General features: G+C 36.4%; 1 protein-coding gene across 2 annotated transcripts; it reads right to left on the reverse strand.

Annotated features, from left to right (window-relative positions):
- Positions 1 to 2,637: 2,637 nt before the first annotated feature.
- Positions 2,638 to 8,465, reverse strand: LOC107046960 (phospholipase D3). 2 transcript variants are annotated; one of them, XM_015269690.1, is made up of 9 exons: positions 7,902 to 8,465; positions 6,798 to 6,919; positions 6,067 to 6,409; positions 4,922 to 5,056; positions 4,657 to 4,848; positions 4,417 to 4,545; positions 3,361 to 3,666; positions 3,123 to 3,264; positions 2,638 to 3,001 (listed from the first exon to the last, which is right to left on the reverse strand). In XM_015269690.1, exons 1-9 carry the CDS (start codon positions 7,980 to 7,982, stop codon positions 2,802 to 2,804), a joined length of 1,650 nt encoding a protein of 549 aa, XP_015125176.1. In that variant the 5' UTR covers positions 7,983 to 8,465; the 3' UTR covers positions 2,638 to 2,801. The 2 variants fall into 2 exon arrangements, with proteins under 2 accessions (XP_015125176.1, XP_015125172.1); XM_015269686.1 differs by having other exon boundaries at positions 6,798 to 6,937.
- Positions 8,466 to 12,721: the final 4,256 nt, after the last annotated feature.

Consider the following 12,721-nt stretch of genomic DNA (forward strand, 5'->3'; position numbering starts at 1 on the left):
TGTCGGCGGACATAATTAAGGCAGAATTCGTGGGATTTGCTCAAGGAGACTGTTATTTAACTAAACAACGATTGATTCATGAGATAGTGCCAGTTGAAGTCTGGATGTTTACGCGGGGAAAAAAGTTGGAGAAAAATTACCGAACAAGTCAAGTGATCGGGGAGCGAGCGCGATTTGAAGTATTTTTCACCCTAAGATCGGGGAAAAAGTGCGAGACGAATAGTGAATTTGTCCCGAAACTATAAACTTTACCCTGCATTCCATCAAAAATTATACCAGTGAACGTAAATGATTACTTAATATTGCGTATAATTTTTCTGTAACGAAAAATCATTTTTTATCGAACGCGTTGTTTACTGTACAGGAGGATAATTTTTGCATCCATAGATGTATTTTTTTTAACGAAGGAATCGTAAAGTATCTTTCACAAACAGGCATTTTTCCATTGAATTAAATTTCGCTGCATAATTACCTTTCGTACGGTAAAATTTGCCACAATTTTCTAGGCAATTTTCATCCCACTTTTCTCTCCATGCAGAAGCAGAATCATACATTCCATGAGAGTTTTGAGTTGCTAAAAAAACTCGTAGGAATATATCCAAAGTTACAATCTCCTTAAGACCCATTATTTAAATTTAACTCTATTTACAAAGCATGATTCTCGTATTTTTCATGTTCTTTTTCAATGTCTCGTCTCCTTCACTCGTTGTCATTGTTGATAGGGGATATATGTTCCCACAGGCAAGCATACACTCCTCTTATCCATTTTTAGACTCAAAGATTATCAGCAGAGTAAACAAAACTTGAGACCTTGTATTATGAAAACATTGAATGTCCTGTCGCTTCTCAATTCTCAATTCTTTTCTCTCTATCGTCGACTCGGGCTTCTACGTCTCAGGCATCAAAGATCATGAAGTGAAAAAACCCAGAAGGAATTTTTTTAGAATTGAGAATAATCGAGACATGATTGAACTCTAATTGTCAACAGAAACGTGTCAATATCATAGACTTTGTGTAGTTTAACATACTACGCTTGAAAGTTCGTTCGTCATCGTTTTGTTCATACGTGACTCAATTTCAAATTTACATCTCGCTCTCTATAGGAGAAGGCGCGACGTCTGCATAAAAGGAATGAGCAAACTTCATGGATAAATTACGATTAAATACTTGTGAATTGGGCATATTTCATTCGTGGTAATTTACAAATTGAGGATCTCGTAATTGACGAATTTTTAGGTACAATTTCTTCGACTTTTGCCGCATTCTTCACGTGATTTGAGACGAAAATTGTCTGGTGGTCTGCGGTTATGCACATTCTTCGTTTTGTAAAGGAGTGAGAACAATAGGTGATTTTAGGAGAAAATATTGGGTTCTTTTCTGAAGGAGAGATGATTTCCTATGAAATCACTGATTACTGAGTTGATAGAGAATTAATTACAGAGATGTCTAATGTTTGTTTAATGTTATGTTTCGGTTTTTTTTTCATTAAAAAATTTTATTTGTTATATTGTTTTCTAGAATTTTCTACAATTCTATAATTTTCTATAAAGGTCAGAAGATATTTGTTTGAAGAGAAGAAAATGTCCGACAAAAAAGGTTTTTTCTATTTATCCTCATACAATAAGGAGATTATCTACTCGATGAATAACTTCAAGTAGAAATGTCAAAAACCCTCGGATGTAGAGGACTAATTTTTCTGGAGAAGAGAACTCTCAGTATTTTCTCCCAAAATTCTTCGTCACTAAAAAATTGTATTTTTCAACCTTATTCAATCACTTCTCCACGAAATCAAATACGAATTTGCGATCATGATCAGTTCATAAAATAAATCTACTTTTAAAAAATACGAAAATTAAAACTCCCTCAAACTGCATGACATGCTTGATTTTGGGCTTCGTCTGCTGATCCAGACAATTGAAGTACGAATCGTTCATGGAATGAGCGTACGGGGAATTCCAGTCAGGGGAATATTTCCTCCAGTTGGTTTTAGAGGAAGTGTCAGAAGACATTCTTTGAAGAGAAGGAAATTCCCTACACACAAATTTTTTATTCATTCTCATAAAATAAGAGAATTATGTTAGAAGAGGATTAGAGTTCCTGCAGGAACTAACTGTTCGCGTTGTCTCTCAAGCTTCTTTCGCCACTTTTCCATGTAATCAAATGCGAATTTGAGATCATGATCAATTAAAAAAATGAAACAATTTTAAAAAATACTAAAAAATTTTGCAGACGAAAAAGGATTTTATTTATTCACATATCTGTGGTCAATTGGTAAACTAAGATAATTACATTTTTTCGAAAATGTGTTTTTTTGGTTAAATCGCTTTCCAACAATCTGTGGAAGCGATTTGGCAAATCAAACGTTCTTCGAAAAAAATGCACTTATCCTAGTTTATTAATTCACGACAGATATAATAAAAGAATTATCCTCTTGATGAACGACTCTATCCCTGGAAAATTCGTATTTCCCAAGCTCATTTCACCACACAGAGAGAAATATTGAATAAAAATTACGTATCTTTTCCGTAATTTCGGAGCGAAATGTTGTAGGAAATTTTACGGAACTGTCACAGAATTTTTCCAGAGCGTTCCGTAATTTTTATCTGAATCTCCCATGAAAAAATACGATACCGTCACTTAAATTTTCTGAGTCGATTCCGCAATCGATGAGCGAATTGTGAGTTCCTGAATATTTCTCTCCGAGCACTTTTCCGCGAAATCAAATGCGAATTTGAGATCATGGTCAAATCAAAAAATAAACTACTGAGAAAAATCCTAAAAAAAATTGTTTTGTATCCTAGCTACGCCCTGATATGGTGGCTCTGAAACGGCATGAAGTGATTGATTTTGGGCTTCGTCTGCTCCTCCCGACGATTGAAGCAGGATGCGTTCATGGAATGAGCGTACGGGGAATTCCAGTCTCGGAGAAATATTTCCTCCAGCTGCTGACGAATACTGTGGTTGTTGTTGTGATCAGCATCCTCAAACACCATCCCAATACCTTAAACACCACAATTTCAATTCTTCAACAATTTTTTCTCCATTTATTTTCAAATCTATCAGCTCCGATCGTTTGAGTCGAGTGTTTTTTTCACTCTTTGATCATTGAAAATTGCTATTACCAGCAGTATTGATGAAATAATCACCAGACCAATTGCTAGTGCCAATATACGCGGCAATATCTGTCACCATATATTTATTGTGATTCACTCGCGCAAATGGAATTTTGTCCAGATCTGCATTCGTTGGGACGATAAATCTTTTCTGGAAAAGAGGAAAAAAGGGGGACGTGAATGTCGTTACACTCGGATTAATTTTGCTCCCGCAGTTGGAGGATAGAAATTTTTACGGGATATTTACCACTTCGATTCTCACGTTTTTGTAAGAATTGGTGAGATCCATCAGTGATTTGAGGAATGTGTCCTCAGAGGGTCTCGAGTGCTTCCACCAGGATATCAACAGTCTCACTGTGATTCGTCTGTCAATGGAAGCCGAGCGCAGTGCGTCGTCTATCACTGGCCAGTATTTTACCTTCGTTGTGTAGATGGTCAGGGGAAAGTAATCCATTACTGATATGTAGACGAATTTCTCGGCTTTATCGATGCAGTGGAGAATTGCATCGATATCGTTTGTGCGTCCCTTTGGGGATAATGGGGGTGGTGAACTCTGCAGAAATAAATTATTCCCATTCATCGTCTGGTCGAATTAATTTATTCATTAATTTATTTCATTCAAAATGGGGAAATCAATTCATTTGAGAAGTGGTTGAAGGAAATTTTTGCTTGAAAGATGGCTCTTGATGGGAGATTTTAAATTTTTTTTCTATTCACTGAAGAAAAAATATGGATACACTGCGAGAAAAAATTAGGTATGTCGAAAAATTAGATGTCATACGTGAGAATATTTGATGGAGTGGAATCGATTTCCTTGAGGGAACTTAACCAACTTGATACAAGACAATTTGATATCTTCCACAGAAATTGAATTTTTGTCGTGATCATGAGTAATATCTCTAGAATAATTCGAAGTGTCGGCAGGAAAGAAAATAATATATTGTTATTTAATGTAAAATTAGTGATTTAGCATAAAATTCATAAATTCGCATTTCTGTTCATTACTTTATCGAATCAATCTATTCATTAGTTTCTCTAATTGGGAATTGGATTGAGTTGTAAAAGAGTTGAACGAAATTCCACTTGAATGTTTCAAAGGAGTTTTTAGATGTTTTTTTATTATTCATAAAATATTATCTCGATATAAGATACCTGCAAGACAGTAGAAACCAAGAAATTTCTATTGTTTTTCACGTTTTTTATGCAGAGATTACCCACTGATAATGAAATAATGAATGAAATAATAGATGAAAATAATAACAAATGAATTATCAAGACTAGTAAATCATTTCGTTTTACTCACAGCAATGAAACTCTTATATTTATTATCATCTAGCGTAAAATTCATTGTTCTATTAACATTGATTTTTGTACTGAGTGCATCAGGCCAAGTGGCGGGCACTTTCCCCTCCTTCCCGAGCTGCCAATAAACCTGTGGAGCAAAGGAAAATCGATGGAAAAAAAAATCATCAACTATTCAGGTCATAGCCATTTCCGTTCCATTCAAAAATCGCCCTGAATGACTATTGACTTTTACGTTTACCTCGAAAATCTTGGCAAGATCATTAGCGAGACACGAGCAATTCATGGCGACGAGACCGAGTTCTTTCACTTGCGTGAGAGACCTCCAGTCCATGTTGGCAGAGCCGACGTAAACGTGGGTACGGTCAATCAGCCATAATTTCGTGTGAAGAACGCCGCCTCCTAGTAATCCAGCGAAATTCAAACTCCTCACCTATTGAAATGGAAATTTGATAGATTTTTTGGGGGATAATTATCTGGGGCGAGAGGACAGATCGATTTATTACCTCTGCGTGGGCTTTTTTCGTTAGGTATTCACTGTCGACGTTGGGATTTGATTGGCTGGGAGCATTTTGTGCTATTTTTATGGAGATTCCTCGGTTCCTGCCCGCATCCACGAGGGCATCGAACACATCTTCTCCCTTTGAATAATTGATGAATAATCTATTTTTACTTGAAATAAGTAAATTTTTTTTCAATTTTTGGAGATTTTTTTTTAATGAATAGTTGGAAATATTTTTTATTTATTTTATTCATTTATCTCTGTGGTGTTCTTCGTGTGCGACGTTTCACACTTTTTTAATGGATAGTTTTTATTCCTAAGAAAATGTATGTCACTGAGAGAAAAGTTGGATAAAAATTACTTAGGAAATCGCGGCACATTTTACCTGTGGTAAAAATACGTGTTTGTGGTGAATATTTCACGGTTCGTTCGGTAAGAAAAACACTTCTATGGATGTAAAAATTATCCTCCTGTAAAGAAAAATTTCCCACACTTGTTCGACTTGTTCGGTAATTTTTCTCTAACATTTCTCTCCGTGTACATTTCTTGGAAATTCCTATCGCGTTATAGTTTCACTGAAATTTCAGGAAATCTTGTCACTGAAAAATCAAATTGAATTTAAATGGAAATATTGAAAATTCATGTCATTTTATTTCTAAATGTTCACTAAATGGTTCGTTTCATGTTCCACTGAAAATGCAAACAAAGTATGAAATCACCATCTCATTCCCACTGAAAATTCATAAATTTCTTTGAATTCTACTTAAAATTTGGAATTTCATAACCATTTTTCCCTTAAATCGGATTCAATGTCTCTCCTGAAGATGATTAATAACTTTTTTCTTTTACTAATAAGTCAACTGTCCATGAAATTTCAATTATTCTTTCAAACCGAGCAGAACCCGGAGTTTCTGAACACGACTAAGAACTAGAAACTCTTAATCTCCGTAAAGTTTTCTTTTCCGAAATATCTGCCAACATTTGTCCCCCGAAAGATTAATTTCGCACTGAACTATAAATTATGAACTGAATCGCAAGCTGATCTCCTTCACTATTTATTCCGCAGTAGTTAATGAGGAAATTTTGTTCGATAATTCAGTTCATTATAGCCGTAACTTGTTGAATGAAAAACAATTAAAAAGCACTCACGTCTTTAGCACTGTCATCGGGATAGACATCCTCCCTATTCATGGTCCAATAAAGGGCAGCAATTTCAATGGTGCTCTCGGCCGAGTTTATAAGATCCATCCACGTGAGATAAGTACTCTTATGAACAACTGAATTGTTATCGTATATGAGGCCAACGGGTATTGACTCCACCAGCGATATTTTACAGCCATTCATGCACATGAATTCCGAGTCATTTCTGGAATTGCTGAAGTGTTTGGGCTCTGCGTGATCTAAGAGGGGCAGGAGAACTACGAGGACTATTAGGACGAGAATTATACTGATGGGTATGCAGCTGGGGCGACACCAGCCTTGCGCTCCCCACCTTAAAATTGCAAATACATGGATTAATTTTACCGAAGGGATATTTTTTAAAGGGGTCATTGCATTGGATTAAATTTAACAAATCAATAGGTTAGAAAAGATAAAAAATGAACAAAAAATATCAGATACCTAATTATTTATTTAGACTGATTTGGAAAAGTTAAAAAAAAATACAGTAAATTAATGAAATCTCTCCATTCATATTCAGCAATGAAAGAATATGCATGCAAAATTTCAGTTATGCAATTCCTCAGAAATGTAATTTTTTTTTGCGGATGAAGCGAGAGTTTCTTTTCCAGTAACTCCTTAACGAGATAACTTTATAATTGCAAATATATCATATCGACTTGAAACGAAATTAATGTTTCAACTACTTCGAATTGAATTACTTTGAGTGCGTAAGGTGGTCGTCAAAGTCATTCCTCAGCATGAACCCGGAGTGGTCCCACAGCTCCAAATCGTCTTCCGTTGGTGGCGAAGTTGCATCGAGTCTAGCATTCTCAGAAACTGTCTGTAAACAGCATGAATCCTGATGAACAATTAATAAATTCGCTATTAAATTGGATTTTCGTTCGGAAATAAACGGAGACGAATGGAGTCGGCCATTCACCGTTTGTAAAATTATTAACATTGCAAAAAAAAAATAATACTCAAATTTGTATTTTTTTATTTTGCATTTATTTCTAATATTCTTATGGGGAAAGAATCGTTTAGCTGATCTATCACACTTTTATTTACGGTAATTTTTTATTCGCGGACATCACAAAGATATTGAATTATCTTAAATTAATTTTACAGAATAAAACGCAATTTCTTAAATATTCCGAATTCTTCTCCTTTTTCGGTGATAAACCCCCACTTTTCTCTTCCGTATCTCCCTTAAAATCAATGATATTCAATAATCGAGTCACCACCATTTCAAAAGAAAGAAAAAGTAATTGAAATAGAAACTTCTAATGGAAGATTTTACATTCATTTTAAATCTTATTATTTTTAAAAAATTATCGCATTTTGTATTTCATCAATTTTCATAATATTTCCATTGTATTTTCTCTTGATAATAATTAGACAATTAATCTACTGCACTTTTATTCCCGTGTAATATAACGATATTGAATTCTCATAAATTAATTCGACAGAATAAAATGAAATTTCCTAAACAGTCCAACCACTTCACCTTTTTCGTTAATAGACCCCCATTTTTCTCTCCCATATCTCTCTTGAAATCAATGATATTTAATAACCCGGTCACGATCATTTCAAAAGAAAGAAAAATTTCAGTAATTGAAATAAAAAGTTTAATCGAAGATTTTAACAATGATCGCATTTTGTATTTCACCAATTCCCATAATATTCCCATTATATTTTGTCTTCATAATAATTAGACAACTAATTATTACACTTTTATTCCCGTTTAATATAACGATATTCAATTCTCATAAATTAATTCTACAGAATAAAATTAAATTTCCCAAACATTCCAACCACTTCACCTTTTTCGTTGATAAATCCCCATTTTTCTTTCCCGTATCTCCCTTGAAATTAATGACATTCAATAATCGAGTCACGACCATTGCAGATTAAAAATAATAAAAAATGCTATCAGAATAAAATTCCTAATCGAGTATTTCCGACAAATGTCTGCTCCAATCCCTTTGTTTACGAGTTAAAGTAGCGATAACATCGGTGCCACAGGTTGTTTCGAGCGCTAGCTATAGACAGTGGGTCAATGCACGCTGGAATGCACTGCAACTGCACCCACTCAACACACTCAAAACTTTTAGGTTAGAGCCGATGCACTGTTTGTAAACACAGAACTCATTTACCGCGATAACTCGTAATTTGAAATTCCTCGGGTGACAATCGGGCAATTTTCCGCGATAGTCTCGTATCGGGTTCGGGTTTGAGAGAAGTCTGTTCCTCGCTTTTGCGACTACACTGATACCGCACACTGCAATGTGCAGTGACTTATCTGCGGTTTACAAACGCATCAACTTTCTCGAGAGTCTCGTTACTCTCTGATTAATTGGTTTTTAATTGTGATGATTTTTACAACGCGATTAAACATCAATTCATCCGGAAATTGAGATAAAAACGAGTTTATTGAATATTTTTTTGTTTGTTTATTGAACTAATGAGTGAATTATCAAGTTTTAATTGCTCGGGATCATGGGGAGCAGTAGATACACTCCTGAATCTCCCCCCTTTATATGGAGTTCGGTTTCGCGTTGCGAAAATGAGGAATTTTGCGTTCGTTCGTCGAAAATAAATACTTTCACTTTCGATGGGTCTCATTCTGTTCCGAATTAATGGCTCTCCTACGGAGTGGTTTCGGTGGGTCCTAAGGGTTTCAAGGACGCGGGGAATTTTATTATCGACTGGAGAGATTCCTCCTTTTGGGGGAGGTTCGGTAGGTGAACGACAGATGGCTTCACGAGTGTTAGAAACGCGTGAAAATTTAAGGCATTATCAGTATAAATCTTTCCGTAATTTAATCGGTTAATTATTGCTAGAGATAATTCAGTAAGATTGGGATTTTCTCTGAATCAAAAATGACATTCATGTCTGTTCATTTGTCGTCCAATTTCCTCCTTTCAATCTATTGCTAAAATAGAGAACTTGCATCAATTGTTTAAAATTTTTTAGTTGTAAATTATTCAAATGCTTCTGGGCCATGTTTCGGTCAGCAGCAGTAATCAATACAAAAAATTTGTGAACTCGGTTAATTGCACTACGTTTCGAATGCACAAAGCATTTGTCTTCAGGTGCATTTATTATTCTAAATTAAAACGAAATTAAGAAAATGTTCTTTGGGAATTCATTTCTAGCTGTCATCTGACGACGTAAACAAACAGCCATACCATTCTGTCATGTTAATCGGATGAAGTCTGACAGTCAACTTCATCCGACTTGACTGTCAGACTTCAGGGGATTATTCTATTCTATTAGGATTTTCTCTGAGTGTATACATTTTGAAATGCACAATTAGAAATTAATAATTAATAATTCGAAATTTCAAGGCAATTCCCGTCTGACCTTTAAATTTTTTTAAACAATCTCCTCCTCACACGGAATTGCAATCGAATTATTCCGTTCTTCACTGAAATTCCCGAAAAGGGAATCCACATGATTACCAAACAATTTTTTAATAGAAAAGCCGCTCGCCACACGGAGAGAAATATTCAATAAAACATACGTATCTTTTCCGTAATTCCGGAGCGAAATGTGGTTGTAGAAAATGTTACGGAACTGTCACGGAATTTTTCGAGAGCGTTCCGTAATTTTTATCTGAATCTCCTGTGAAAAATTACGATACCGTCACTTAAATTCTCTGAGTCGATTCCGTAATCGGCGAGCGGATTGTGAGTTCCGTAATTTTTACTGAACATTTCTCTCCGTTTCATGAACCAAACGTAAAAATTCAAAAATGGCAACTGCTTCCCTACCGACCAATTGAATTCAAACTTTTTGACCGAGGCCCCCCTTCACCCCATCTAGAGCTCCTTAAAAACTTGTCGAATTAAAACTCCATTAGCCTCTCATGAAGAATTCATCGACACTCAAAGACTCTCTTCTTCCTCAATAATAACCCTTTTTTACCCTCGCCAGCCATTATGTCTCCCCATCTGCGTTCGCTGGGGGTTCGTCCAGTGGAGGAAAAGGCGTCCGATATCTCCTAATTCCATTTTAAAATCGAATTAGCCGAGCTTTCACGTCGTCCTTTGGTCAGGAGACGACGTGCAGAAATAACCTCTTCCCNCCGCCCCGTGGTACGTTTAAACGCCGGGAGAAAGATAGAAACGTAATGTACACAGAGAAACCCGAGAGTTTACGACCGAGGCGATGATTAACGTTCCATCGATCAAAGTGCCTGGCGCGCCAGCGAAAATTAGTGCTCTTATTCTCTTTTTACTCGGTTTTTTTTCACTGTCAGCCGTTTTCCGTCACCTCTCTTATGGCATATAAGACTGAAACCATTGAATAACGGTGGTGATGGGGCTGGGTGAGGTGGAGTTTTCTACGTGGTCCACTCTATACTGCTCCGTTGGGATCCATCGGATGGGTCAATATTGACGCATGGCGCGGAGCGACGGAGGAAATGTCGCCACGGTGGAGACGCTTATCGACGATCGTATATAACCCAACGTGACGGCTCGGGAGAGAGCTTTGGAGAGTATAACGCTGTATGGGCATCCGCTTGATCCCCGATGTACCCCACGACACACGTTTCTTTCGAGGGCATTATGGCGTGGTCGGGGGTCGGGGGGGTTTTAAAAAAACATAATTCTGGGGAAATTCGTTAACCCCTCGAGGACAGCGCCCTTCTCACACTAACCTCGCGGCGTGCTAAGTAGAAACGCGATTTACTAACTTGTAATACACTGAGAAAAAAAATTTCTAATATCTGAAACATATTTTCTTGAGACGAGTAATTTTTCTTCAATTCTTTAATTCTCCCAGGCATCTCAACTCACGTGACCCGAGGAAGGTCTCATGTTTTAAAATATTCTTATACTCAAGGATGATTTTGTCGCACATGAACTCACTCAAATCGCGTAGAGGTATCGTCAATCTTCAAGTATTTATTGTTTTCATAATTTTTTTGTTATGCAGTTGCAATATTTCGATATGTAATATATTCACGGAGAGAAATATTCAATAAAAATGAGACTTCATTCGAGTTCCGTGAACCGCAAACATTCTGAGATTTAAACTATTGAAAATAATTTACTTCTTTCAAGTAACTATGGTCTACATACTAGAAAATTTTTCTCTCAGTGTAGTTAAAGAATCATGTGAAGGATTCGAGTGGACATTGAAATCAGTAAAAAGGGGCTTTGATCAGTTTTGCGATATGGATCCAGCCGGGATTTGACTGATCAGTAAATACTGTTGATTATTTTTCCCAATCGGATTTCGACCAATCAGAGCGCAGTATTTGAAGCTACCCGACAGTTTTATTTCGGATATTTCCTCCTAGCTTTTGAATATTTCGCAGTAATTCTTCATTTCTTTTACCTGAATATTTCACAGAAGCTCTTCATTTTTTCGGCTCATTTCAGATAGAATCTTATATTTGACAGTCTATGGAAAGCGGGTTATTCTATTAACATAATTTGTTCAAATCTTTCCCTATTCACCTCCTGTTATCCACTGCACTCTGCTTGGCCAAAATCCGATTGGGAAAAATAATCCGATAAATACCCCTCGAGATTCAAAATTAATCGGGTATTTCCCTCATGCTCCCCTGCAAACAAACCACCGTACCAAGTTTTGCAAAACAAATTTTTAACCTGCAAAACTTGACACCCTCATTTGTTTGCAACCAAGCTATCAGGAAATGCCCGATAATTTTGGAGCTCTTGGGGTATTAGTACTGAAAATTTTCCACTGAAATTTCCGGTACGAGTCTTGGAAATCTCGGACAAGTAATATTTCCACTGGAATATCAAGGAATTTAGTCCTTGAGAATTTCATAATTTCCTAAATAATTTCACGAAAAAATTAGTAGGATCTGGAATTTTTTGTTTAATGACTCTCGGGAAATTGATAAAAAATCGGGAAAATTCTGCAATTTTCTACCGGTGGATCGAGGCTTCCATTATCATCAATATCTCAAGCAAAAAACATCATTCTCGAGCCAAGAACAATGATTTCTGTCCCCTCCAAACGGCACCTCATTAATTTCCCCGAGAAATAAAAAATTGAGAATTTTTTTCATGTCAATTTAAATCTCTACGATTCCGGAAATTTCCGCTCCCATTCGCTGATGACGGAAGTCTTCCAGGTCAACAGCGTTCTGAGATATTAGAAAAACAAATCCTTAGGGTGGGAGATTGATTTTTGAATATCTCGGGAGGGGCTCTCCTACAGAGTTCAAAAGCGGAAATTTACCCGGATTCGTGACGCTGGGGGTTGACTACCCCGTGGTGCTTGTTTCTGCCGATGAAAAAAGTTGAGGGGAGCAGGAATGAGTACACTTTTGTCTTCTCTTCACTCAGTCACAGAACTCTGGACGACATACACCGCATGGAAAAAAAGTTGAGGAAAAATTATCAAACAAATCGAGTAATCGTGGGGTGAAATTCAGTTTTAGGACTTTTAGCTCTATATCGAAGATGAATGCGAGCCTAATGTTAAATTTGTCTCCCCCTGCTTCGAAAAATCTGCTCAATGTCAGGGTAATTTGTCATGAAATGATGAAATTGATTCGGAATTGCATCAAATTCGATGACAAATTTGTTTATTTCGTCATTTATTTGATTTTTGAAAGCTAGGTCTTATGCTTACTCTATTCATTTCACCTAATAAA

This window comes from Diachasma alloeum, unplaced genomic scaffold, assembly GCF_001412515.2.
Source record: "Diachasma alloeum isolate Michigan unplaced genomic scaffold, Dall2.0 Dall_scaffold_00183, whole genome shotgun sequence".
Taxonomy (NCBI): Eukaryota; Metazoa; Arthropoda; class Insecta; order Hymenoptera; family Braconidae; genus Diachasma; species Diachasma alloeum.

What these genes read in the sequence shown, in the direction of transcription:
- LOC107046960 (XM_015269686.1), bottom strand. Translation starts at nt 7,982, where the DNA reads ATGGTCGTGACTCGATTATTGAATGTCATTAATTTCAAGGGAGATACG. An exon ending in CCGATGACAGTGCTAAAGAC is followed by an intron (nt 5,057 to 6,066) that starts GTGAGTGCTTTT and finishes AATTATTCAAAG; the next exon opens with GGAGAAGATGTGTTCGATGC. An exon ending in TTATTTCATCAATACTGCTG is followed by an intron (nt 3,002 to 3,122) that starts GTAATAGCAATT and finishes GTGGTGTTTAAG; the next exon opens with GTATTGGGATGGTGTTTGAG.